This window comes from Eptatretus burgeri, chromosome 3 (assembly GCF_056783735.1).
Source record: "Eptatretus burgeri isolate ZD-2024b chromosome 3, Ebu_testis_v1, whole genome shotgun sequence".
Classification (NCBI taxonomy): Eukaryota; Metazoa; Chordata; class Myxini; order Myxiniformes; family Myxinidae; genus Eptatretus; species Eptatretus burgeri.
The window spans coordinates 120,781,503-120,805,076 of NC_140963.1; the positions used below are offsets into that span (position 1 = coordinate 120,781,503).

Below are 23,574 nucleotides of genomic sequence, written 5' to 3' on the forward strand. Positions count from 1 at the left end.
GGCAAAGGCAAGTTGTTTCAGGACAACTGCCTCGCCACAAGCTTCAGTAAACCAAGGGCGGGAGGAAGGGTAAGACAACTGAACACGAGAGGGGATAAATCTGTGCATGAGGGAGAGCAAGTTTCTTTTGAAAGAATTCCCAGGATGAGTTGATGTTTGAGAAAGTAGTGATAGGAGACCAGTCTGTAAGTTTGATGGCTGCTCAAACCAGTCCTGCCAGTCGGCTTGAGTGAAATGCCAGACTCGACGGCGGTGAGGTGGTTCTCTGATAACAGCCAGAGAGATGTCCACTTTAATAAGGACGTGGTCAGAAGAACCAATTGGAGCGAAGGAAGAGCAGCAGATATTGTCAGGGAAATTTGTCAAAATCAGATCCAGAAGAGATGGAGTACCATTGGTTGAGATCCGGGTCGGGAAGTTGACCGATTGAGTCAGTCCCAATGAGTCACAGAAAGCTTTTGCTGATGTCCCATGGCAGGTGAGAGAGGTACCCACACCTAGCCAACTGGCGTGATGACAATTGAAGTCGCCACATAAGAGGAAGAGAGAGTTTGGATGAGAAGATAGAAGATGGTCCATGTTTTCGGAGTGAGGTGTAGATGGAGTCATCACTGTTCGGTGGACGGTACAGTACACATATAAACATGAGGTGGGAGTGGAGGGGAAGCCGAAGCCAGAGGTATTCCTGGGGGTGTGGGGGAGTGAGAGCAGTGCAGGGAGAGTGAGGAATAGAGTCTTTGATGAAGAGAGCAACACCTCCACCAGGACGAGGCTCAGGTCTGTCATACCGTAAGAGGGAGTAACCAGGGAGAGATACTTGGGAGTCAGACACGCCTTGGGAGAGGAAAGTTTCTGTTAGGCAGATAATGTCTGGTTTGTCACTGGCAACCTGCATGGAAAGATCTGAAAGGTCTGAGCGAAGGCCCCGGATATTTGAGGTCCACACTTTTAATGAAGAGGTAGGGGAGGAGGCTTTTGGTGCAGGAGGTGGAGGGGGCGGGGAGGGTCGGACGAGGGACGAGGGGGGAGGTAAGGAGGGTTGCTGAAGGAGTGTGGGGTATTGCAGAATAGCGAGGGGAGGGGGCCGAATGAGGAGGAGAAAAGGCTCTTGTGGTGCTGTGAGAGAGGGGGGACAAGAGACAAGGAAGATGGCAGTTGACAATTTGAGGAGGCGGAGTGAAGAGATGGAGGTGAGGGGGCAGTGGAGGGAGGCAGGTGGGTGGATGAGAGGGGGGGGCAGCTTAGAGAAGGAAGGGGGAGGGGGAGGAAAGGTGGAAGAAAGGTGAGGGGGGAATTTTTGAAAGAGGTGAGAGGGAGGCTTGGAGGGAGAAGAGGGATGGTTGCTTTGAGAGTGAGAGTGAGGGGTGAGGGGGTGAGTTGGCACTGAAGTTGGAAAAAAGAATGGTTGATGGAAAGCTAGCATCCATGGCAAACTGTGGTTTTTAAAAAGTTTTAGGTCAGAGATGCGATTTAACACAATTCTTGATGGATGCAATGAAGGCGAATTCAGAGCATGGAGAGAAGAAGTGCTGTAATAGTTGGATTTTTTAGGCAAGGAATGAAGGAGAGGTCGAAATGAGAGCAGTCTGTTAAAATAGCAGAAGAGTAGTGCATTGTGAAACAGTAAAGAGTACCACATGTGTGAGAGAGGAAGATGAAGCATTATAAGATCGTTTTTGTTGTTAATATTAATGTATGAGAGAGTTCAACAGATTAGGTCATGGAAGTGTAAAAAAAAAAAAAAAGAAATCGAGGAAGACGAGGAGGAAGTTAAGAGGAAGAAGTAGCAGAATCGGGAGAAGGTTGTTGTTGTTGTTGTTGGGTTTTTTTTTTTTTTTTTTTTTGAGATAAGAAAGAGATTAGTTGGGAGAATGGGGGATGTTTGGAAAGTGGGGAGGATGAAAATTGAAGGTAATGGGGAGGATAGAAATTGAAGGTAATGGGGAGAAAAAACAAACAAACAAAAAAAAAAAACGATCGAACACCAAGTGGAACCGGTAGGCCTCAAGCCTAGGACTAGGCCTCAAACACCAGGTGAGAACGTCGACATAAATACTCACAAAATAGCACGATTTTTGAAACAAAACCGAACTAGGAACACACATTAACATGTAGGTGAGAAAATTAAACAGTTAAAACGGGACAAATAACAACCGGAACTTAACTTTGAGAATGTCAGCAGGGAGCCCCGAAGGAGACCTCTTGCCGCTCAAAACCGGAACCGGATTTCTTCCTCATTTTCACAAAACGCCACTCAAAATCCACCTTTAGTTTGGTGTTTTGTACAACCAAGAGTATTATTGGAACCTCACTTTAAATCATTTGAAATGTATTTGCTCACAAATTGCAAGTTCCATGATGGTTTTCACTTTCCTATCATTCCCACTGGATTTGATTTTTCTCTTTACTTTTCGTTCCCCCCTCCCCCCCCCCCACATCAGGAACATGCCATGAGAGGCCTGGAGAGTGCCCTGATCCTGCACATTGTATCTGGGATCATTGGTACTACAAAACATGCAGGTGTGACGATGACTGTCCAGGTCACCAGAAATGCTGCTGCACCAAGGATGGCAAGAGGATGTGTGTCGAACCAAAAGGTAGTGACTGGGTTTGAATCATGAATTCTATCAGTGGTACACATGGATTGAAGAGGGGAACATTGAGAGTAACAACGATGAACTGCATTGGAAATATTTAAATAATATGAGAGTGGTAAATGTAAAGTAATTAAATATCTCATTGTTGAGATGTCCGGTGGTGTAGCTTCCAGGTTAATCATGAAATATCTCAAGGATCTGGATATTTCCTTCTAAAATAATCTGAAAAGACTCCATTAAACCACAAAAACCTGTGACCAACACATGTCTGTGACTTTAAAACACTTGGTCTGGATATTCTTCCGCTAAGCGAACCTTTTTTCGATACATTTTGTTGTATTATTTCTCCTCGCCTGTCACTTGGTCTGTGTGCATACCGAACATGTCTAATATCTCTTGTTTCAGGACATCATCATCATCACCATCCTTACCATCACCATCCTTACCATCATCATCATTCTCATCCTCATCATCCTGGTAAGTCATTTGATGGATCTTGTAGATTTAATCAGGATTCACAGTATCTTGAAGAAAAATGGTGTCATTCATGATAACTGGACACATTCTGATAACTGGAGCATCAGCTTACCTAAAACCATCTGGTGGAAATCTCCATTGATTGTTATATCCCATTTAACTACCCGGCTTGGTAAACCTTGAACATATGTAGTTGTAAAAAATATTTGTGAAGTTAGTTGATGTCCTCTTGTTGGCATTTAATGATTTTCAGATGTCGAAAGGTCATCCCTTTTAAATCTACCAGTGGAGATGAATGTAGAGGATGCAGGTGATCGTGATCAAGGTGGTTCAAGTTGTGTTCAATGAAAACATGTGGCTTCATTTTTACGAAAAAAAAAACCTTCTTTCACAGACGTCTAATAACGATGGGAATCATTATGGATTTAGGCATTCCCAATTCTGTCATGAGTTCAAATTTGCAGATTTTGAAGTAACAGTTCATATGCCATCGACATTGCTCTCAAGTCGTATCTCTGATGTTGTGGAAGGCCAAGTTGAACATCGTTTTTATCCACATCAGAATTTCTCTCCAAAAAGGATAATACTCATTGGTGAACAGGATTCAAATGATGATAACACAAAGAAATGTTCACCCAAAAAACAAAAAATTCCTCGATCTCACATGCATTTTCCTTCGACATCATCGTCGATTTTACAAGAGTTTTGATATTATGTTTAGTGAATCTTTCAGCCTTGGCCACATCCTTGGAACTACATTCCAATATTTTAATTCTGAAAATAACACAAAATGTGAGAAACATCATATTTACCAGATGTATCAGAAAACAAGAAGAAAAAGACATATAATGTCATAGCCCCTATTGTTTTTGTAATCTTGCTGTACTGAGTTAAAAGGCGAGCCATATTTACAAGATCTATGTGTTTGCACGTCAGACTTGTGACATGGAATATTGTGTAAGATTGAGTGATTCCATCATGAATATTTATGAAGCGGGTCACATCTATATATATATATTTTTAAGGTAGTTGATCATGTGACATGTATGATTTCTATTGACAATGCAAATTTTGCACAGAAAGGATTCAATGTTCATATATTTTTAGGGAGACGTACTGAATTACACAAACTGTATAACATTTAATAATATTTATTTGTGTATCAAATAATTTCAATAAATGTAGACAATAGAAAATTATCATTCAGTTGAAAATGCTGTCTGAACGGTTTTTGTAAACTGTACTTATCGGTTGTCGGGGTGAAATTGAAAAGAGTAATCAGAATTATTTTTTTCAATTTTCATGAAATATGCTTCAATGGTATAGGTCGTGGAAAAAAAAGAATAAAATAAAATTGTAGGGTGACCATGCAATTTTCTATGAAAATTGGTGTTCAAAAGTGAGTGAAAAGTGGCCCAGTTGGCAATTAGTTCAACCCTAACTTCCTTAAAACATTGTTCATGAAAAGAAAAAGTTTTAGTAACAAAATGGCCACCAATCGACCATCTTGGTTCTGACTTCAAAGTAAAATTAAGTGCATACACAAGCCATCATTCTTTATGGGTGCGCCATATCTGCACAAGATCGGTAAATGCATGTCCGAGAAATGGTTGAGGACGTGTTCAACATCAGGATTTTTACAACTAAATTGGCCACCAGCCTACCAGTCAGTCATCTTTTATCAGATCACAAAATAAAGTGAGGTGCACATGTATGCCATCATATTCTGTGCTCGTGCCAAGCTTGAACAAAATCGGACCATGCATGTTCAGGAAATGGTTGGGGACAAATTTAAGTTACAAAATGGCCACCAGTCGGCCATCTTGGATCTAATCTCCAAACAAAATGATGCGAATATGGAAGTTCTCATTCATTATCTGTGTGCCAAGTTTGAACAACATGGGTAAATGCATGTCCAAGAAATGGTTGAGGACATATTCAACATCAGGTTTTTTTTAACAACTAAAATGGCTGCCAGTCGGCCATCTTTGATGACATCATGAAACAAGATGATGAGCATACGTATAGCATCATGTGTTGTCTATATACTAAGTACGAATGAAATTGGCCCATACATTTCCGAGATAAGGTTGTGACTGCACACACACACATGGACACACGGACACAAAAATCGAGACCAAAACCATAAGCCCACATTTTGGACTAAGTCCAACAGGGGCTAATAAACCTCAGAATTAGTAGCATTAATACAGTTTAGATGATGAGACAAAAAAACAAAAGAGTCCAACAATCACTGACGTTAATCCATCCCTTTCGTAAAGGTGTTCGACATTGCTCTGTGCACAAATGATTATCTCCTTTGTCCCCTTCTACAGTACAATGTTATGAGGACAAGTGTGGGGAATGCCCTGAACCAACACACTGCATGTGGAATGAACACAGCCGGCACTGCCATCGTGATTGTGACTGTCCAGGAAAGCAGAAATGCTGTGTCACCAAGAACAACAAGAGAATCTGTGTAGAACCCAAAACTGGTGAGTGGTGAGAGAAAAAAAACATAACCATGGAGCAGATATTGTGTAGTTCCGCGATGTTTCAGGTGCCGTCGCCTGACTTACCATGGAGACATGAACCAAAAAGGTGGAATAATTTTTTGCAACACAAGTAACTTGTTTCTGCTTTGTCCTTTTTTCACAAGTATAAGTTTCTACTTCATTTTAAGCTTATCTGGAATTGGAATTCCAGATAAGGTATTGTCATTGTGAATGTCCGTCCGTCTGTCCGTTCATCCGTCCGTCTGCAATTTCGACTTCTCCGGCCAAACCGCTGGACCGATCCGGATGAAATTTGGCAGCAACGTTCCGCTCCTGGCAACGTTCCATTTCGGGGATTGCAAAACTCATTCCGGTCATGTGACTTTAAGTCAGTCAAAATGGCCAACTTCGTGAATTTATTTTAAAATCTTCTGCTCCAGAACCACCAGTCAAGATGCCACCAAATTTGGGTTACAACATTAGGCCAGGGTGGGGATGTTAAATTGTGGAGGTCATGCTGATCTCATCACTAGAAGTGTGTCAAAATGGCTGACTTAAGTCAATTCTGGGGAAAAATCACGTAAATTCTTCCAAAAATCCTCTTCTTCAGACCCAGCAGTCAGAATGCTTCTTTGGGTTACAATATTAGGGAAGGGTCCTGATGTTAAATTGTGGAGAAGATGCTGATCACATGACCAGAAGTGCGTCAAAATGGTGGCCATCGTAAATTTTTTGGGAACATTGTGTAAATTCCTTGAAAAATCTTCCTCGCCAGACCCACCTGTCAGAATGCTACCAAATTTGGTTACAACAATAGGCCAGAGCCCACATAAGCTGCAGATCCAGTGGTCTTATTTTTACAAAACTCCACTCAAAATCCACCTCGAGGTGAGCATTTTGCACAACCAATAGTATAACATGAACTACTCTTGAAATTGAATGAAACATGTTTGGTTCAGAGAACAAACCAAAAGTCAGGATGTCTCAGGTATAATTAAACTTCGGAAATGGAAGTTGGCAGGACACATTAGCAAAAAGTCAGACAACAGACGAACAACAATATTAACAACATGCAGAGACCTGTGGATGGCAACAGGAACAGGGGAAGGCCACACCTAAGATGGAGGGATGAAATAGGCAAATGTTAGGGAAGATTCAATTCAAACAACAAAGGAAGGGAAAAAGAGCAAAATGGCATCAAAATGCTGAGGATTTCATCCTGCAGGGGGCTGAAAATAGCTGATGATGATGATGATAATATTTGCTTCCACATTGCAAGTTCTGTTATAGTTTTCACTTTTTTATGATTCCGACTGTGTTTGCTTTTTCTCTTTACATTTTGTTTTCCTCCCCATTAGGAACATGCCATGAGAGGCCTGGAGAGTGCCCTGATCCTGCACATTGTATCTGGGATCATTGGCACTACACAACGTGCAGGTGTGACAATGACTGTCCAGGTCACCAGAAATGCTGCTGCACCAAGGATGGCAAGAGGATGTGTGTCGAACCAAAAGGTAGTGAGTGGGTTTGAATCATGTAGTGTAGTGACGTTTGGTGATGCGTCTCTCTCCGCACCACCCCTTCCTCGCTCTTGCCCCCTTCCTAGCTTCCCCCATCCTCACCTCTGCTAGCTCACCCATCCCTCCTCCCTCCTTCATCTCCCCTCCCTCCTCTCTGCATCCTCCCACCCCTCTCTCACCCCTCCCCCCCCCACTCTCCCTCCTCTCTTCGTCCCCTCCCTTCGCTCCCTTCCCTCACTTCATTTCCCTCGCTCCAGTAACCAGTTGTATTTCCTTGTGTTTCAATAACATGAGAGAGTGGTAAATGTAAAGTAATAAATTTCTGATTGTTGAGATGTCCAGTGGTGCAGCTTCCAGGTTAATAATGAAATATCTCAAGGGTCTGGATAGTTCCTTATAAAATAATCTGAAAAAAACTCCATTAAACCACAAACTCTGTGACCAACACAAATCTGTGAATTTAAAACACCCTGGTCTGGGTATTCTTCCCCTAAACGAATATTTATTTGATATAATTAACCTCCGCCATCTTCGAAGATAGATGGAGGTTACTGTTTTCACCCCTTTCTGTTTGTTTGTTTGTTTGTTTGTGAACAGTATTACGGAAAAACTCCTCGACGGATTTCAACGAAACTTGGTGGGGGGGTTAGGTATGGTCCAAGGTTCATGCCATTAAATTTTGGACTTGGTCCCCCCCCCCCAAAAAAAATTGTTCGAGAAAATTTTTTTTTTTGCATTTCTACATGTTGTAAGTGATTTCCAACCCCCCCCCAAAAAAAAATTGTTACCCCCCCAAAAAAAATTGTTAGAGAATTTTTTTTGCATTTCTACATGTTTTAAGTGATTTCCAACCCCCCCAAAAAAAATTGTTACCCCCCCCCCAAAATAGAGAAAAAAATTTTTTTGCATTTTTACATGTTTTAAGTGATTTCCAACACCCCCAAAAAATTTACCCCCCCCCAAAAAAAAGAAAATTTTTTTTCCATTTTTAGGATGTTTTAAGTTATTTCCAACCCCCCAAAAAAATTGTTACCCCCCCTCACATCAAAAAAAAGAAAAATATTTTTTTGCATTCTACATGTTTTAAGTGATTTCCAACCCCCCCAAAAAAGAAATTGTTAGAGAAAGAAAAATTTTTGCAACTTTTTTTCAACAAAATTTCGATTTTTTTTTGCATTTTTACATGTTTTAAGTGATTTCCAACCCCCCGCCACCCCCAAAAAAAATGGAGAAAAGAACTATAACTCTCAGCACTGTTGACATCATATTTAATGAATAAGATATAAGTGTTCACTTGAGTGACCCAGCAGTATTGGCAGCGGAGGTTTTGCACTCTCCCGAGTGCTCCCCCTCTAGTTTGTTGTATTATTCCTCTTTTACTGTCCCTTGCTCCGTGTGCATACTGAACATGTTTAATTTCTCTTGTTTCAGGACATCATCATCATCCATACCATCAACATCCTTATCATAATCATCATCATCATCCTGGTAAGTCCTGTGAAGGATCTTGTACATTTAATGTGGTTTAGCGTTATGTTGAAGAATAATGGTGTCATTCAGGATACCTGGAGCATCAGATTACCTGAAAACATCTGGTGAAAATCTCCATTGACTGTTACATCCCGTTTAACTACCCGGCTTGGTAAATCATCAAGGTAGTTATAAAAATATATGTGTAGCGAATTGATGCTCTATTGTTGACATTTGATGATTTACAGACATGGAAAGGTCATCCCTTTTAAATCTACCAGTCGAGATGAATGTACAGGATGCAGGTGATAGCGATCAAGGTGGTTCAGGTTGTGTTCAATGAAAACACGGCTTCATTTTATTTTTATTTTTTTTTACCAAAAACCTTCTTTCCCAGATTTTTAATAACAATGGGAATCATTATGGATTTCGGCATTCCCAACTCTGTCACATTTTCTTGAGTTCTAATTTGCAGATTTTGAAGCAACAGTTCGTATAACATCGACATTGTCCTCATGTTGTATGCTTTGTGTTCTGTCTGGTATTTTCCTCCCCTACAGTACAATGTTATGAGGACAAGTGCGGGGAATGCCCTGAACCAACACACTGCGTATGGAATGAGCACAGTCAGCACTGCCATCGTGATTGTGATTGTCCAGGAAAACAGAAATGTTGCGTCACCAAGAACAACAAGAGAATCTGTGTAGAACCCAAACATGGTGAGTGGTGAGAAACAATCGTAACCATGGAGGAGATATTGTGTAGTTCCGGGATGTTTCGGGTGGCGTCTGCTGTCCCTTACAAGAGAAACATGAACCAAAGAAGTCAAATAATTTCGAGGAACACAAATAACTTGTGTCCAGTTTTTTTTCTTCTGTTTCATAAGAATGAATAAGTTTGTTCTTCATCTCTCGCTCACATAGAACGTAGTTCCAGGGACCTTATGGGATGGCGCGGTGTCCGTCCATCAGTCTGTCCACAAGTATTTTCAACTTCTTCTCTAAAACTGCACATTCCATCTCGATATAACTTCACTAAAGCCGTCATCACCGTGTATGTACCAAATTTTGTTGTAAGCATGAAAAAATTGGACTCCAGGGATGTTTACGGGGGTTGCCCCCTAAAATAGGTATTTGCTTTCTTCTCAGAAACTATCCATCTAATTCCGATGAACCTTGACCAAAACCTTCATCACATGTGATATACCAAAGTTTGTTCATGGCATGAGAAAAACAATCAGGGTGTGAGGAGGTCTACGAAGAGAGTTTACAGGGGTTTACAGGGGTTTACCCCCTCCCCCTCTTTATAGGTATTTGCCTTCTTCTCAGAAACGATACAATTTGGATGAAGCTTAATTTCAACCTTCATCATCCGTGATGTACCAAAGACTGTTCATGACATTAAAAAAAAATTGCGATCTCAGTTGTGTACATGGAGGGGGGGGAGATTGCCCCCTAATACATGTATTTGCTTTCTTCTCTGAAACCACACACAAAATTTCAATGAAACTTGACTACAACCTTCATCACCCATGATGTACCAAAGTTTGTTCACACTATTTTAAAAATCGTTGTCGAAGGGGATTTATGGGGGGTGGAGGAGTGAGTTGCCCCCCAAAGTAGGTGTTTGCGATAACATTGGTTCAATGCTACATTTTGCTGATTCCGTTCTACATTGACTTTCACCTCAGTATCATTATTCTACCAAGTGAACACCCAGGGGTATTACCCCTATTTTTACAACATTGATACTTCATTTAAAATCCACCAATAGTTCGGTATTTTGCACAAACATTAGTATTACTGGAACCGCTCTTGACATTCTTTGAAACATGCTTGATTCCAAATTGTGAGTTCCGTCATACTTTTCACTTTTCAATAATTCCTACTGGGTTTGCTTTTCGTTTTCCTCCGCATCAGGAACATGTCATGAGAGGCCTGGAGATTGTCCTGATCCTGCACATTGTATCTGGGATCATTGGTACTACAAAACATGCAGGTGTGACGATGACTGCCCAGGTCACCAGAAATGCTGCTGCACCAAGGATGGCAAGAGGATGTGTGTAGAACCAAAAGGTAGTGACTGGGTTTGAATCATGAATTATATCAGTGGTACACATGTATTGAAGAGGGAAACATTGAGAGTAACAACGATGAACTCGATTGGAAATATTTAAATAATATGAGAGAGTGGTAAATGTAAAGTAATGAAATATCTCATTGTTGAGATGTCCGGTGGTGCAGCTTCCAGGTTACTAATGAAATATCTCAAGGATCTTGATACTTCTTTCTAAAATAATCTGAAAAGACTCCATTAAACCACAAAAACCTGTGACCAACACATGTCTGTGACTTTAAAACACCTGGTCTGGATATTCTTCCGCTAAGCGAACATTTTTTCGAGACATTTTGTTGTATTATTTCTCTTTGACTGTCACTTGCTCTGTGTGCATACCGAACATGTCTAATATCTCGTTTCAGGACATCATCATCATCACCATCCTTACCATCACCATCCTTACTATCATCATCCTTCTCATCCTCATGATCATCCTGGTAAGTCCTGCGAAGAATCTTGCACATTTAATGTATTTATGCAATATCTTGAAAAAAAAAAATGGCGTGATTCAGGAAAAATGAACAAATTCTGATAACTGGAGCATCAGATTACCTGAAACCACCCAGTTACATGGTTAGATGGTTGATTGTTACATCTTGACCAGCTATCCCGCTTGTTAAATCTTCAAGGTAGTTGTAAAAAAATATATGTGGAGCGAGTTGATGCTCTCTTGTTGACATTTGATGATTTTCAAATGTGGAAAGGTCATATCTTATAAATCTACCAATGGAGATGAGTGTAGAGGATGCAGACGATAGCAATCAAGCTGGTTCAGGTTGTGTTCGATGAAAACATGGCTTCATTTTTTTACCAAAACCCTTCTTTCCCAGATGTTTGATAACAATGGGAATCATTATGCATTTCAACATTCCCAACTCTGTCACATTTTCTTGAGTTCTGATTAGCAGATTTTGAAGTAACAGTTCATATAATATAACATCGACATTGTCCTCACGTAGTCTGTCTGGTGTTGTGGAAAGCCGACTTGAACCTCGATTTTATCCACATCAGATATTCTCTCCCGAAAGGGTAATTTTAACTCATTGGTGAACAGAATTCAAATATTGATAAATCAGAGGAATGTTCACCGAAAACATTATTCCTCATTCTCACGTGTATTTTCCATCTACATCATCACAGATTTTACAAGACTTTCAGCGTTTTGTTTTGTGAATCTTTCAGCCGCAGCCACATTCCTTGGAACTACATTCCATTATTTTAATTCTGAAAATAACACAAAATGTGAGAAACGTGTTATTTTCGAGATGTATCAGGAAATAATAAGACTGTACTCACATAAATTTGCGAACACGTACAACTTTTACATCAACGTTTGTTGGAAGGTGATAACTTCGGGACAATCCTTGCACAGTTAAGGAGCATTTACAGAGTAGTTGGTCATGATATATATATATATATATATATATATATATATATATATATATATATATATATATATATATATATATATATATATATATATATATATATATATATATATATATATATATATTTCGGTACAATTAATGTTTGTGTCCATAACAATGAATGAGGAAATCACATTTCGATTTTCTAAAGTGCTGAAGCATATTTGGAGTACTCACAGCAGAATTTTTCAGAAGAATTTAAGTGAAATTAACTTCATAATTAGTAGCAGTGATACGTTGATTCGGTTTAGGTTCCAAAAGAAAAGCATCTAAGAATCACTGAAGTTAATTCATCCACATCGTGAATGCGTTAGACATTGCTGTGTACGCAAATGATCTCTTTTATCCTCACATACAGTACAATGTTATGAGGACAAGTGCGGGGAATGCCCTGATCCAACACACTGCATGTGGCATGAACACAGCCGGCACTGCCATCGTGATTGTGATTGTCCAGGAAAACAGAAATGCTGTGTCACCAAGAACAACAAGAGAATCTGTGTGGAACCTAAACCTGGTGAGTGGTGAGAAACAATCGTAACCATGGAGGAGATATTGTATGAGGTTGCTTCTCCTGACTCTTACAACAGAGATCTGAACCAAAAAAGAAGAAAAATTTATGGGAACATAAATAACTTGTTTCCAGTTTTTTTCTTTTTCATGAGAATGAATAAGTTGTTCACTTCTTGCTCACGTGGAATGTAGTTCCAGGGAGCTTATGGGATGGTACATAGTCCGTCCATCAGTCCGTCCACAAGTACTTTCAACTTCTTCTCTGAAACTACCCATACAATTTCGATGAAACTTCACCACAACATTCATTACCATGTATGTAACAAATTTTGTGCATGGCATGAAAAACAATTGGGGTATGAGGGGGTCTACCGAAGGAGCTTACATGGAGGTTACACCCCTTAAAGAAGTATATGCTTTCTTTTCCAAAACGACACAATTTGGATGAAGCTTGATTACAACCTTCATCACCTGTGGTATACCAAAGACTGTTCATGACATTAAAAAAATCGGGGTCAAAGGGGGATCTATGGGGCCGGGGGGGGGATTGCCTCCCTAAAAAGTATTTTTGCTTTCTTCTCCGAAATCACACACACAATTCCAATGAAACTTGACCACAACCTTCATCACCCATGATGTAACAAAGTTTGTTCACACAAATTAAATAATCGTGGTTGAAGGGGAATTATGGGGGGTGCGGGGGGGAGGGTGGAGGAGTGAGTTGCCCCTCAAAGTAGGTATTTGCTATCAAATTGGTTCAATGCGACATTTTGCCGATTCCGTCACACGTTAACTTTCGCTTCAGTATAATTATTCCACCAAGTGAACACCCAGGGGTATTGCCCCTACTTTTACAATATTGATACTTCTTTTAAAATCCAGCAATCCTTCGCTATTTCGCATAACCATAATTATTATTGGAACCGCTCTTGATATTCTTTAACACATATTTGATCCCAAATTGTGAGTTCCGTCATGCTTTTCACTTTAAAATAATTCCTACTGGGTTTGCTTTTCGTTTTCCTCCACATCAGGAACATGCCATGAGAGGCCTGGAGAGTGCCCTGATCCTGCACATTGTATCTGGGATCATTGGCACTACACATCGTGCAGGTGTGACGATGACTGTCCAGGTCACCAGAAATGCTGCTGCACCAAGGATGGCAAGAGGATGTGCGTAGAACCAAAAGGTAGTGAGTGGGTTCGAATCATGAATTCTGTCAATGGTACACATGTATTTAAAAGGGGAACATTGAGAGTAACAACGATGAGCTGGATTGGAAATATTTAAATCATATGAGAGAGTGGTAAATGTAAAGTAATTAAATATCTCATTGTTGAGATGTCCGGTGGTGCAGCTTCCAGGTTAATCATGAAATATCTCAAGGATCTGGATATTTCCTTCTAAAATAATTTGAAAAGACTCCATTAAACCACAAAAACCTGTTACCTACACTTGTCTGTGTCTTTAAAACAACATGGTCTGGATATTCTTCCACAAAACGAACCTCTTTGACTGTGTTTATGTGCACACTGAACATGTCTAATATCTCTTGTTTCAGGACATCATCATCATCAGCATCCTTATCATCAGCATCCTTATCATCAGCATCCTTATCATCAGCACCCTTATCATCATCCTGGTAAGTCCTGCGAAGGATCGTGTACATTTAATGTGGTTTTGCATCATGTTGAAGAAAAATGGCGTCGTTCAGGATAACTGGACACATTCTGATAACTGGAGCATCAGATTACCTTCAAACATCTGGTGGAAATCTCCATTGATTGTTATATTCCGTTTAACTACCCGGCTTGGTAAATCTTCGAGGTCAGGTCAGGTCAGGTATGGGAGCATGTGCCAGAACAGCGCGTCGCTGCGTCCACTTTCCGCCAGTATTCCAGGGGCCTCCGTCTGGCCATCCCCCAGGCAGATGTCAGGCCCATCCCCATCTCCTTGAGATGATGGTCAACCTGCTGCAACCATGAGGCACGTGGTCGGCCCACTGGCCTCCTCCACTCATGAGACTCCCTCGCTGAGAGAATCTGGTGAGCAGGATCAGCGTCAGGAAAACGAGCCACATGTCCATACAGCCGCAGCTGATGCTCACGGACTATGCAGGTAACAAATCTCATCCGAGTCTCTCTCAGCAACCGCTCGTTGGACACAAAATCCGACCAGCGATAGCCAAGGATTCTCCGAAGAGACCTGGTACCAAAGGAATTAATTCTCCGTCTCAGATCCTTGGTCAAAGTCCAAGTCTCGCACCCTCTCTGAGGTTCGAGGTCGTTGGAAAAATATAAGTGGAGCTAGTTCATGCTCTCTTGTTGACATTTAATGATTTTCAGATGTCGAAAGGTCATCCCTTTTAATTCTACCAATGGAAATGAATGTAGAGGATGCCGGTGATAGTGATCAAGGTGGTTCAGGTTGTGTTCAATGAAAACATGGTTTCATTTTTTTTTTACCAAAAACCTTCTTTCCCAGATTTTTAACAACAAGGGGAATCATGATGGGTTTCGGCATTCCCAACTGTATCACATTTTCTTGAGTTCTAATTTGCAAGTTTTGAAGTTATAGTTCATATAACATCGACATTGTACTCACGTCGTCTCTCTGGTGTTGTGGAAGTCCTACTTGAACATCGTTTTTATCCACATCAGATTTTTCTCTCTGGAAAAGATAATTAATACTCATCGGTGAATAGGATTCAAATGTTGATAACTCAAAGGAATGTTCAACAAAAAAAATATTCCTTGATCTCACATGTATTTTTCTTCTACATCATCACAGACTTTACAAGAGTTTCGATGTTTCGTTAAGTGAACCTTTCAGCCGCGGCCACATCCTTGGAACGACATTCCATTATTTTAATTCTGAAAATAACACAAAATGTGAGAAACGTGGTATTTACAAGATGTATCACGAAATAATAAGATTGTACCCATGTAAATTTGCGAACACGTACAACTTTCACATCAACGTTTGCTGGAAGGTGACAACTTAGGGACAATCCTTGTCCAGTTAAGGAGCGTTTACAGAGTAGTTGTTCATGATATATAATGAGGTACAATTTCTGTTTGTTTCCATGACAATCAATGGGGTTATCACATTTAGTTGATACAAAGTGTTAAATGATATTTGGAGTGGTATAGCAGAATTTTTCAGAATAATTTAATGGAAATAAATTTCAGAACTAGCGGCAGTGATATGGTTTCAGTTACGAAAAAAAGAAAGAGTCAAAGAACCACTGAAGTTAATTTATCCATATCGTGAAGGTGTTAGACATTGTTCGGTAAACAAATTGTTACCTCCTTTAACCTCCCCTACAGTACAATGTTATGAGGACAAGTGCGGGGAATGCCCTGAACCAGCCTACTGCGTATGGAATGAGCACAGCCGGCACTGCCATCGTGATTGTGACTGTCCAGGAAAACAGAAATGCTGTATCACCAAGAACAACAAGAGAATCTGTGTCGAACCTAAACCTGGTGAGTGGTGAGAAACAATCGTAACCATGGAGGAGATACTGTGCAGTTCAGGAATGTTTAGGGTGGGGTCTCCTGATCTTACCATAGAGACGTGTAGTGAACCAAAACAATAAAATAAGTTATAGGAACATTAGTAACTTGTTTCCACTTTTTTCCTTTTTCACAAGAACAAGTTTCTTCTTCATTTTTACAAAACTCCACTCAAAGTCCACCTTGAGTTCAGCATTTTGCACAACAAATAGTATAACAGGAACTACTCTTGAAATTGTATGAAACATGTTTGGTTCAGAAAACAAACCAAAAATACAGGATATCTCAGAAATAATTAAATTTAGGAAATGGGAATTGGCAGGACACATTAGCAAAATGTCAGATAACAGACAAACATCAATATCAACAACATGCAGACCTATGGATGGATGGCAACAGGAAGAGGGCAAGGCCACACCTAAGAAATAGGAAAATATTCGGGAATAGTAAATTCAAACAACAAAGCAAGAGATAGAGCAAAATGGCATCAAAATGCCGAGGATTTCATCCTGCAGGGAGCTGAAAATAGCTGCTGATGGTGATATTTGCTGCCACATTGTAAGTTCCATGATGGTTTTCACTTTTCTATCAGTACTACTTGGTTTGAGTTTTCTCTTTACTTTTCATTTTCCTCCACATTAGGAACATGCCATGAGAGGCCTGGAGAGTGCCCTGATCCTGCACATTGTATCTGGGATCATTGGCACTACGTAACGTGCAGGTGTGACGATGACTGTCCAGGTCACCAGAAATGTTGCTGCACCAAGGATGGCAAGAGGATGTGCATAGAACCAAAAGGTAGTGAGTGGGTTTGAATCATGAATTCTATCAGTGGTACACATGTATTGAAGAGGGGAACATAGAGAGTAACAACGATGAGCTGGAATGGAAATATTTAAATAATATGAGAGAGTGGTAAATGTAAAGTAATTTAATATCTGGTTGTTGAGATGTCCGGTGATGCAGCTTCCAGGTTAACAATGAAATATCTCAGTGATCTGGATATTTCCTTCTAAAATCATCTGAAAAAAACTCCATTAAACCACAAAAACCTGTGACCAACACATGTCTGTGACTTTAAAACAACATGGTCTGGATATTCTTCCACTAAACGAACATTTGTTTGACGTCATTTGTTGTATTATTTCTCGTTGACTGTCCCTTGCTCTGTGTGCATACTGAACATGTCTCACATCTCTTGTTTCAGGACATCACCATCATCACCATCCTGATCACCATCCTGATCATCATCATCATCCTTATCATCCTCATCATCCTCATCATCCTCATTTTCCTGGTAAGTCCTGTGAAGGATCTTGTGGATGTAATGTGGTTTTGCATTATCTTGAAGAAAAATGGCATCATTCAGGAGAACTGAACACATTCTGATAACTGGAGCATCAGATTATCTAAAACCATCTGGTAGGAATCTCCTTTGACTGTTACATCCTGGTTAACTACCCAGTTTGTTAAACCTTTATGGTAGATGTAAAAAATATATGTCAGAGGCAGATGCAGGAATTTCAAGATGGTGATGGTGGGTTGAGGGGGGGGGTGCACCAGGCCATTGTGCCAAACGGGGGATGGGGGTGGAGTTTGGGGTAAACATCCAGAACGTTTTTAGAAATTGATCATCGGAAATGGCATTTCCTGTGTTATTGGAAGTTTTCTGCAATTTGTTGCATTCTTTGCTGGCCCACCAGTTCAGCAGATTCGCGATGACTAATGGGCCAAAGTGGCAAATTTGCTGAGCCAATCCTTAGTTTTAAAAGACCTGTGCACTCCTGTAGTGTGAAATGATGTTGTTGACTGACTGACTGTGTGCTGGGCGAAGCTGGGCACCACCATGCGCCGAGGTTGCGAAGCTTAGGGCAGGGAGTCTCCCCACAAAAGAGATCAGATAGAACGGCGGATGAGGATTATTTTATTACTCGTAAATGATGCCATTTTGGAAAAGATGGCGCTTGTGTTTCCGAATGAAAATGTCACACACATCATGTTGGGATATGGGCAAGTCATGGTGTATGTTCATGAGGGCCAGAGATGCCATCCCACTTTCTCCCATGGAATCTCTTTGGTAGGTCTTCAGGCACCGCAGGCAAGAACATGAGTGTTCAGCCTTACAGGAGCTTCCAGGGAGGGTGCATCCAATTTTGAGCAATCAATCAAGTAATAGAGGACTTTGATCAATGGAAATTTCAAACTATCCTTCAGGTCTTCTCTGTTGTGCTTCATCTGTAGTTCTAGCACGGTCTGTCACAATGACAGATGAAAAGAAGTCAGTAATCTTCCTTTTTCAGACCTTCCATAACACTCAATCTTTTGCCTTAAAGCAAAATTAGTGATAGGATTGATCCTTATGGAGACAACATTGAGCAAGTTCGTGGGCTCTCATCACTATCGGATGGACGAGTCCACTAAGGAAAGCAACAAGGGCTGTTGATTGTGGCAAGCACATCGTGTACCAGCATGTGCACGCCAGCGTGTGCCATTGTCAGCACAACACCCCTCGTCAATCGCTTTGGTGGACTCCTCCACCCGACAGTGCTGAGAGCCTGATTGTACTTACAGATTGATTACTCACTAGTCACTACAAGCTTTCATACAGTGTACATACACGCACCACCGTTTACAGCGCGGTGGGCTCTGCATCGATTGCGTGACTATATATATATTGGCAGAATGGAAATGAGCTGTTGTTATTTTTTTCCCATAAATTTGGGGATAAGAATTCGGGTGAAAACAGCAGTTTGTGTAAAAGTAAAACAGAAACATAAAACAATTTGATTTCAGATGTGGAAAGGTCAACTCTTTTAATTCTACTGATGAGATGAATGTAGAGGATGCAGGTGATTGCGATCAAGGTGGTTCAGGTTGTGTTCAATGAAAACATGGTTTCATTTTTTTTTTTTTTTTACCAAAAACCTTCTTTCCCAGATTTTAAAAATAACAATGGGAATCATTATGGATTTCGGCATTCCCAACTCTGTCACATTTTCTTGAGTTCTAATTTGCAGGTTTTGAAGTCACAGTTCATATAACATTGATATTGGCCTCACGTAGTCTGTCTGCTTGGTGTTCTGTCTGGTATTATCCTCTCCTACAGTACAATGTTATGAGGACAAGTGCGGGGAATGCCCTGAACCAGCATACTGCGTATGGAATGAGCACAGCCGGCACTGCCATCGTGATTGTGACTGTCCAGGAAAACAGAAATGCTGCGTCACCAAGAACAACAAGAGAATCTGTGTAGAACCCAAACCTGGTGAGTGTTATAACTTTATATGACATCAAAGAGTCTTTAACGAAATGGTGAATGTCATGGGTTTGGGCTTATAAAAGAGATTTGTACAATTTAACATGTTGTTGTGTTTCCTCCCATGGCATGTGCAAACTTTTCTTTTAAATTTGAAATGTTGAAGTTTCAAGCGCAAAAAAAAAGATTTTTATTCCCACCCTTCAACAAAAAATACACAACACGGTGGTGGGGGGGGGGTGGATATTCTAATCAGGTGAGTCTATCTGTCTGCCCATCATGCTATGTCCTCCTGTAGCTCTGATCATCACACGGCAAGAAGGTGCTGAGCAGTATCATTCTTAGCGCCACCCCCCCCCCTGAGGCCCTGGGGTGGGGTCAAAAGGTCAAATATTAAAAAATACAATTACGGGCACATTTGGAAACATTTTTTTCATGAAACTTTGCATTATATGCAATCAACATTGGGGGACGCATGAAAGATGGAACGACTTTTTGGGCTTGACCTGCGGTTCATGCCCCAGGGTGTGGGGATTGAGGGTCACAGGGGTCAAAAGAGAAGATTTTTTGTTTTTTAACTTGAAATTTGATTTTGGACCATTCCTGGTGAAACGTTTTGTCATCTTTGAACTTTGCTTTAGGTGGGAAGCGTGGGGATGTGCGATGGCATGTCATCGGCTTTGTTCGAGTTACATTTATACTTACAAAGTCAAAACTAATTGTCAGTTGCATAAGCAAATTATTTCATTAAACACTGGTGTGTGTGTGTGTGTGTGTGTGTGTGTGTGTGTGTGTGTGTGTGTGTGTGTGTGTGTGTGTGTGTGTGTGTGTGTGTGTGTGTGTGTGTGTGTGTGTGTGTGTGTGTGTGTGTGTGTGTGTGTGTGATCCTAGCGTTTTGCAGATTGGGTGGTGCATCATTGAATGTGCTGGTCATCAGATCAGACATTAGACTGGGGACTTATTTGCTTTCATTTTCTGATGGAAGTTAAAGATCCCATGGTGTCTTTTGAAAGAGCAGGACATTTCATAATGACACCCTGGCCAAGTTCCAAATTCCTCCACTGATGTGCCAGGATACCGCATCAGCAGCTTAGACGCACCTTGTGCTAGCTCGCTACCATGTGCACCCTGCGGCTGCTGGTTGCACCATTTTCTGGGGGTACGGCAGTGCCGCTGATGCACTGCCCTCTATTACCAGTACAATGGTACTCATTTTGCCGACTTCAGAAGGATGGCATGCTGAATCAACCCAACCTGGCGTTAATTCAACAGCCGACATGGGCTCTAACTCAAGGCCTTGATATCTTGAGCCAACCACCTTAACTATTAAGCAAACACCAAGCTTGCTCGACACACCTTATCAACGAATGCAACCAGTGAACTGAATTGGTATTGCATTCTGATCCAATATGCATTCCCTAAATAAATACAGAAATTGTAAGTGGCATGCACACGCACGTGACTTATTGTACCAGTGGCAACGATATGATAACGAGCAAGAAACAAGCATTCATTGAAAGACAAGTGTAAAGGAGATGAAAACAAATAAATAAAAGGAACAAGGTAATGTGGAAACCCAAGTGGCATTACAAGAGTGGAAATGGCACTGAAAATAAAGGCTTTGGGATCTGGGCACAACGACCAACAAGTATGGAGATAAATCCAGCAGTGGGATGAGTTATTGATTTATCGTCCGTTCGAGTTGTTGATCAAGTATCGTAATTACTTCATGCCTCAGCATCTAACTGCAGTTAAACTTTCACACACAATGCCATTTTCTCAATTAAATCATTCAAAAATTAACCATTATATAAGGCACAAGGACAAGTCGTCCCAGTATTGATTCTACAATTTCAATACCATTCTGCGGATGTTCCTTCATGAGCTAGACCTTTCCAATAGTGTGTGCAACAACTTTAGGCCAAAAAAAAAAAATGTTGCATTGGCGTAACCCGCCCGACCCTAAAAATTCCGCCGACCCTACGTTTTTTTTTTGTTTTTTTGCTATCGAAAAATTTTGCCGACCCTATTTTATTGCTATTTTTTGTTGTTTTGCTGTCGTTTTCAAGTATCTTGTTGATTGCGATCGCGATCGCAAAAACCCGGAAGTTTTTCGGACAGAACCCGCCGACAAAAAGGGTGGTACTCGAGCCGGGGGAGATTTTGGGAGGGATTTATTAGGAAAAAAAAAAAAACATCCCGACCGACCTACCCTATTTTTCAGTGACCCGTTACGCCAATGCAACATTTTTTTTTTTGGCCTTAGTTGTATCCAGTGTGAACAAACCATCTCTTTCCTTCGGCCTCTTCTCTCGCCTTCAGGATCATGTGCTGAAAGGTGCGGAAAATGTCCCACATCATCTTGCCTTGAATGTAATCACCACTCTCAGACATGCAAGTGTGATCATGACTGCCCAGAGCCACAGAAATGCTGTTGTGCTAAAGACGGCAAAAGGGTCTGTGCTCAGCCTCACGTTTGGTGAGTGGAAGGATGTTACAACTGTTACGATATTGAAAACAGATTATGACATCACAATACCGGGACCGGGGAGAGTCACAGATCATAACCATCAGTGAAGGAAAACAAAACTGAAAAATGTTTGTGTGATAAAGGCACCGTTTATTTGTGGGGATATACACTGTTTGGACAAGTACAAAAAGGTAGCACTTTTCTGGACGGAGTGCAAGACGACGGAGATGAACATAAATTTAATTGATACAGTGGTGGGAGCCTCCTGTTTTAGGAGTATTTTATATACCTGGCAGTATGAAGACATAATCTGAACAGGGAAGCTTTTGGGTTTGAATATTCCATCGATGGACACATGGCTTGAGGTCAGCAATACAAGTTTCTGTTACATCGAGTACTCAGATGGGGGATGATCAGATACAAGTGTGACTGGTTCAATGTGTTTTCTTTCCTCCATCGTATTTCCCTTGTGTGGTTCCTCCTGTGGGAAACCCATGCAGTGAACAATTTCAGGACAAGAATTCACTAATAAATGTCAACATGGAAGGAATAGCAACATTGGGAGTTGATATGAGGTCTGCAGGAAAGCTATATGGTGGAGTGGTTCTACAATCAGAAAGTTGAAGATTTAATTATTTTTTAATTTTTTTTGATTTATTGTGTTTGCTTTTCATTCTAATTCTTGCTTTTTCTTCTCTTTCATCTCTTTTCCTCTCTAGTCCTCTCTTTGGTAATATCTAAGGAGAAGTGAATTCTTGCAAAAAATATCTGTTATGCTCACTTGGCTGTTCCTTGATAGGTTTGAGGGTAGTGGAGTAGCGGCTGAAACCCGAATCCTATCCAGGTTCCTCCTGATAACTCCATCTTTGCTCTTTACTTTTTCGGGTTCCTTCTTGGTCTTCTGTTTGATTATGGTGAAGCTTATGCATACATATCTTATTGTCGGGTAAAGGCATCAGTGTAGTTTTAGATGAATTGCAGACATTAGTAGACATGGGATTTTAACCTGGGATCAAAGTAAAATGAGATATATTCTCAGACGTGAGGCAACCAGCAAGTACAGTGAATACGGAAGAATTAAAAAAGTTATTGTGAAATGAGAAGATTGCATGGATCATCTTTAACAGCAAACTAATTTACATCTTATTTTGCCTTTCCCAGAAAACGAAGACCGTCAGCTCACTGAATGCAAGAAGAAAATTTGCAAAATGGATGAACAAATGAAATGTCAGTCACTCAATTTTCTTGCTGCAAGGGTTATTGTGCAAAGATGCTTCAATAAAGCTCGACACAATACATACATGAGCCTGTGTTTGCGTGTTATTACCTCCGTCACCGAAGGTGGATAGAGGTTATGTTTTCAACCGTTTGTCTATCTGTGAGCATGATATTTCATTTAACGTTTTGGACGTATTCGGACGAAAATTGGTGGACAGGTTGGATGTCTGATAGGATCGAATTGATTCGGTTTTGGTGAAGATCCGGATACGATAATGAGACATGGGGCCAAAATGAGATGTAGTATGATAGAGTATTTCAAAACCTTGGAGACGAGTTTTGACAAAACTTGGTGGATGAGTTTGGTAGGTGACGACAACAAGCCGATTCGATTTTGGTTCAGGTACGGATGCGGATCGGGCCTGTCAGTGGGATACAAAATGTAAACTGTTCAGCCTGGCGGAGGTATGTGCTCTACCAAGTGCTGTTCTAGT

At 40.8% G+C, this 23,574-nt stretch overlaps 1 protein-coding gene across 1 annotated transcript in view; it reads left to right on the forward strand.

The window, feature by feature from the left end:
* LOC147030862 (uncharacterized) overlaps window positions 1–23,153 on the forward strand; it is a 38,944-nt gene extending 15,791 nt beyond the window's left edge. Inside the window, exons 12-28 of the mRNA XM_085875379.1 lie at window positions 2,442–2,597; window positions 3,003–3,074; window positions 5,411–5,569; window positions 6,928–7,083; window positions 8,521–8,577; window positions 9,120–9,278; window positions 10,479–10,634; window positions 11,040–11,114; window positions 12,463–12,621; window positions 13,652–13,807; window positions 14,180–14,260; window positions 15,948–16,106; window positions 16,779–16,934; window positions 17,344–17,433; window positions 19,243–19,401; window positions 21,715–21,871; window positions 23,024–23,153. Of these exons, the coding sequence (XP_085731505.1) occupies window positions 2,442–2,597; window positions 3,003–3,074; window positions 5,411–5,569; window positions 6,928–7,083; window positions 8,521–8,577; window positions 9,120–9,278; window positions 10,479–10,634; window positions 11,040–11,114; window positions 12,463–12,621; window positions 13,652–13,807; window positions 14,180–14,260; window positions 15,948–16,106; window positions 16,779–16,934; window positions 17,344–17,433; window positions 19,243–19,401; window positions 21,715–21,871; window position 23,024 (2,108 nt within the window). The 3' untranslated portion in view covers window positions 23,025–23,153. The remainder of the gene's footprint in view (window positions 1–2,441; window positions 2,598–3,002; window positions 3,075–5,410; window positions 5,570–6,927; window positions 7,084–8,520; window positions 8,578–9,119; window positions 9,279–10,478; window positions 10,635–11,039; window positions 11,115–12,462; window positions 12,622–13,651; window positions 13,808–14,179; window positions 14,261–15,947; window positions 16,107–16,778; window positions 16,935–17,343; window positions 17,434–19,242; window positions 19,402–21,714; window positions 21,872–23,023) is intronic.
* The last annotated feature ends 421 nt before the right edge of the window (window positions 23,154–23,574 follow it).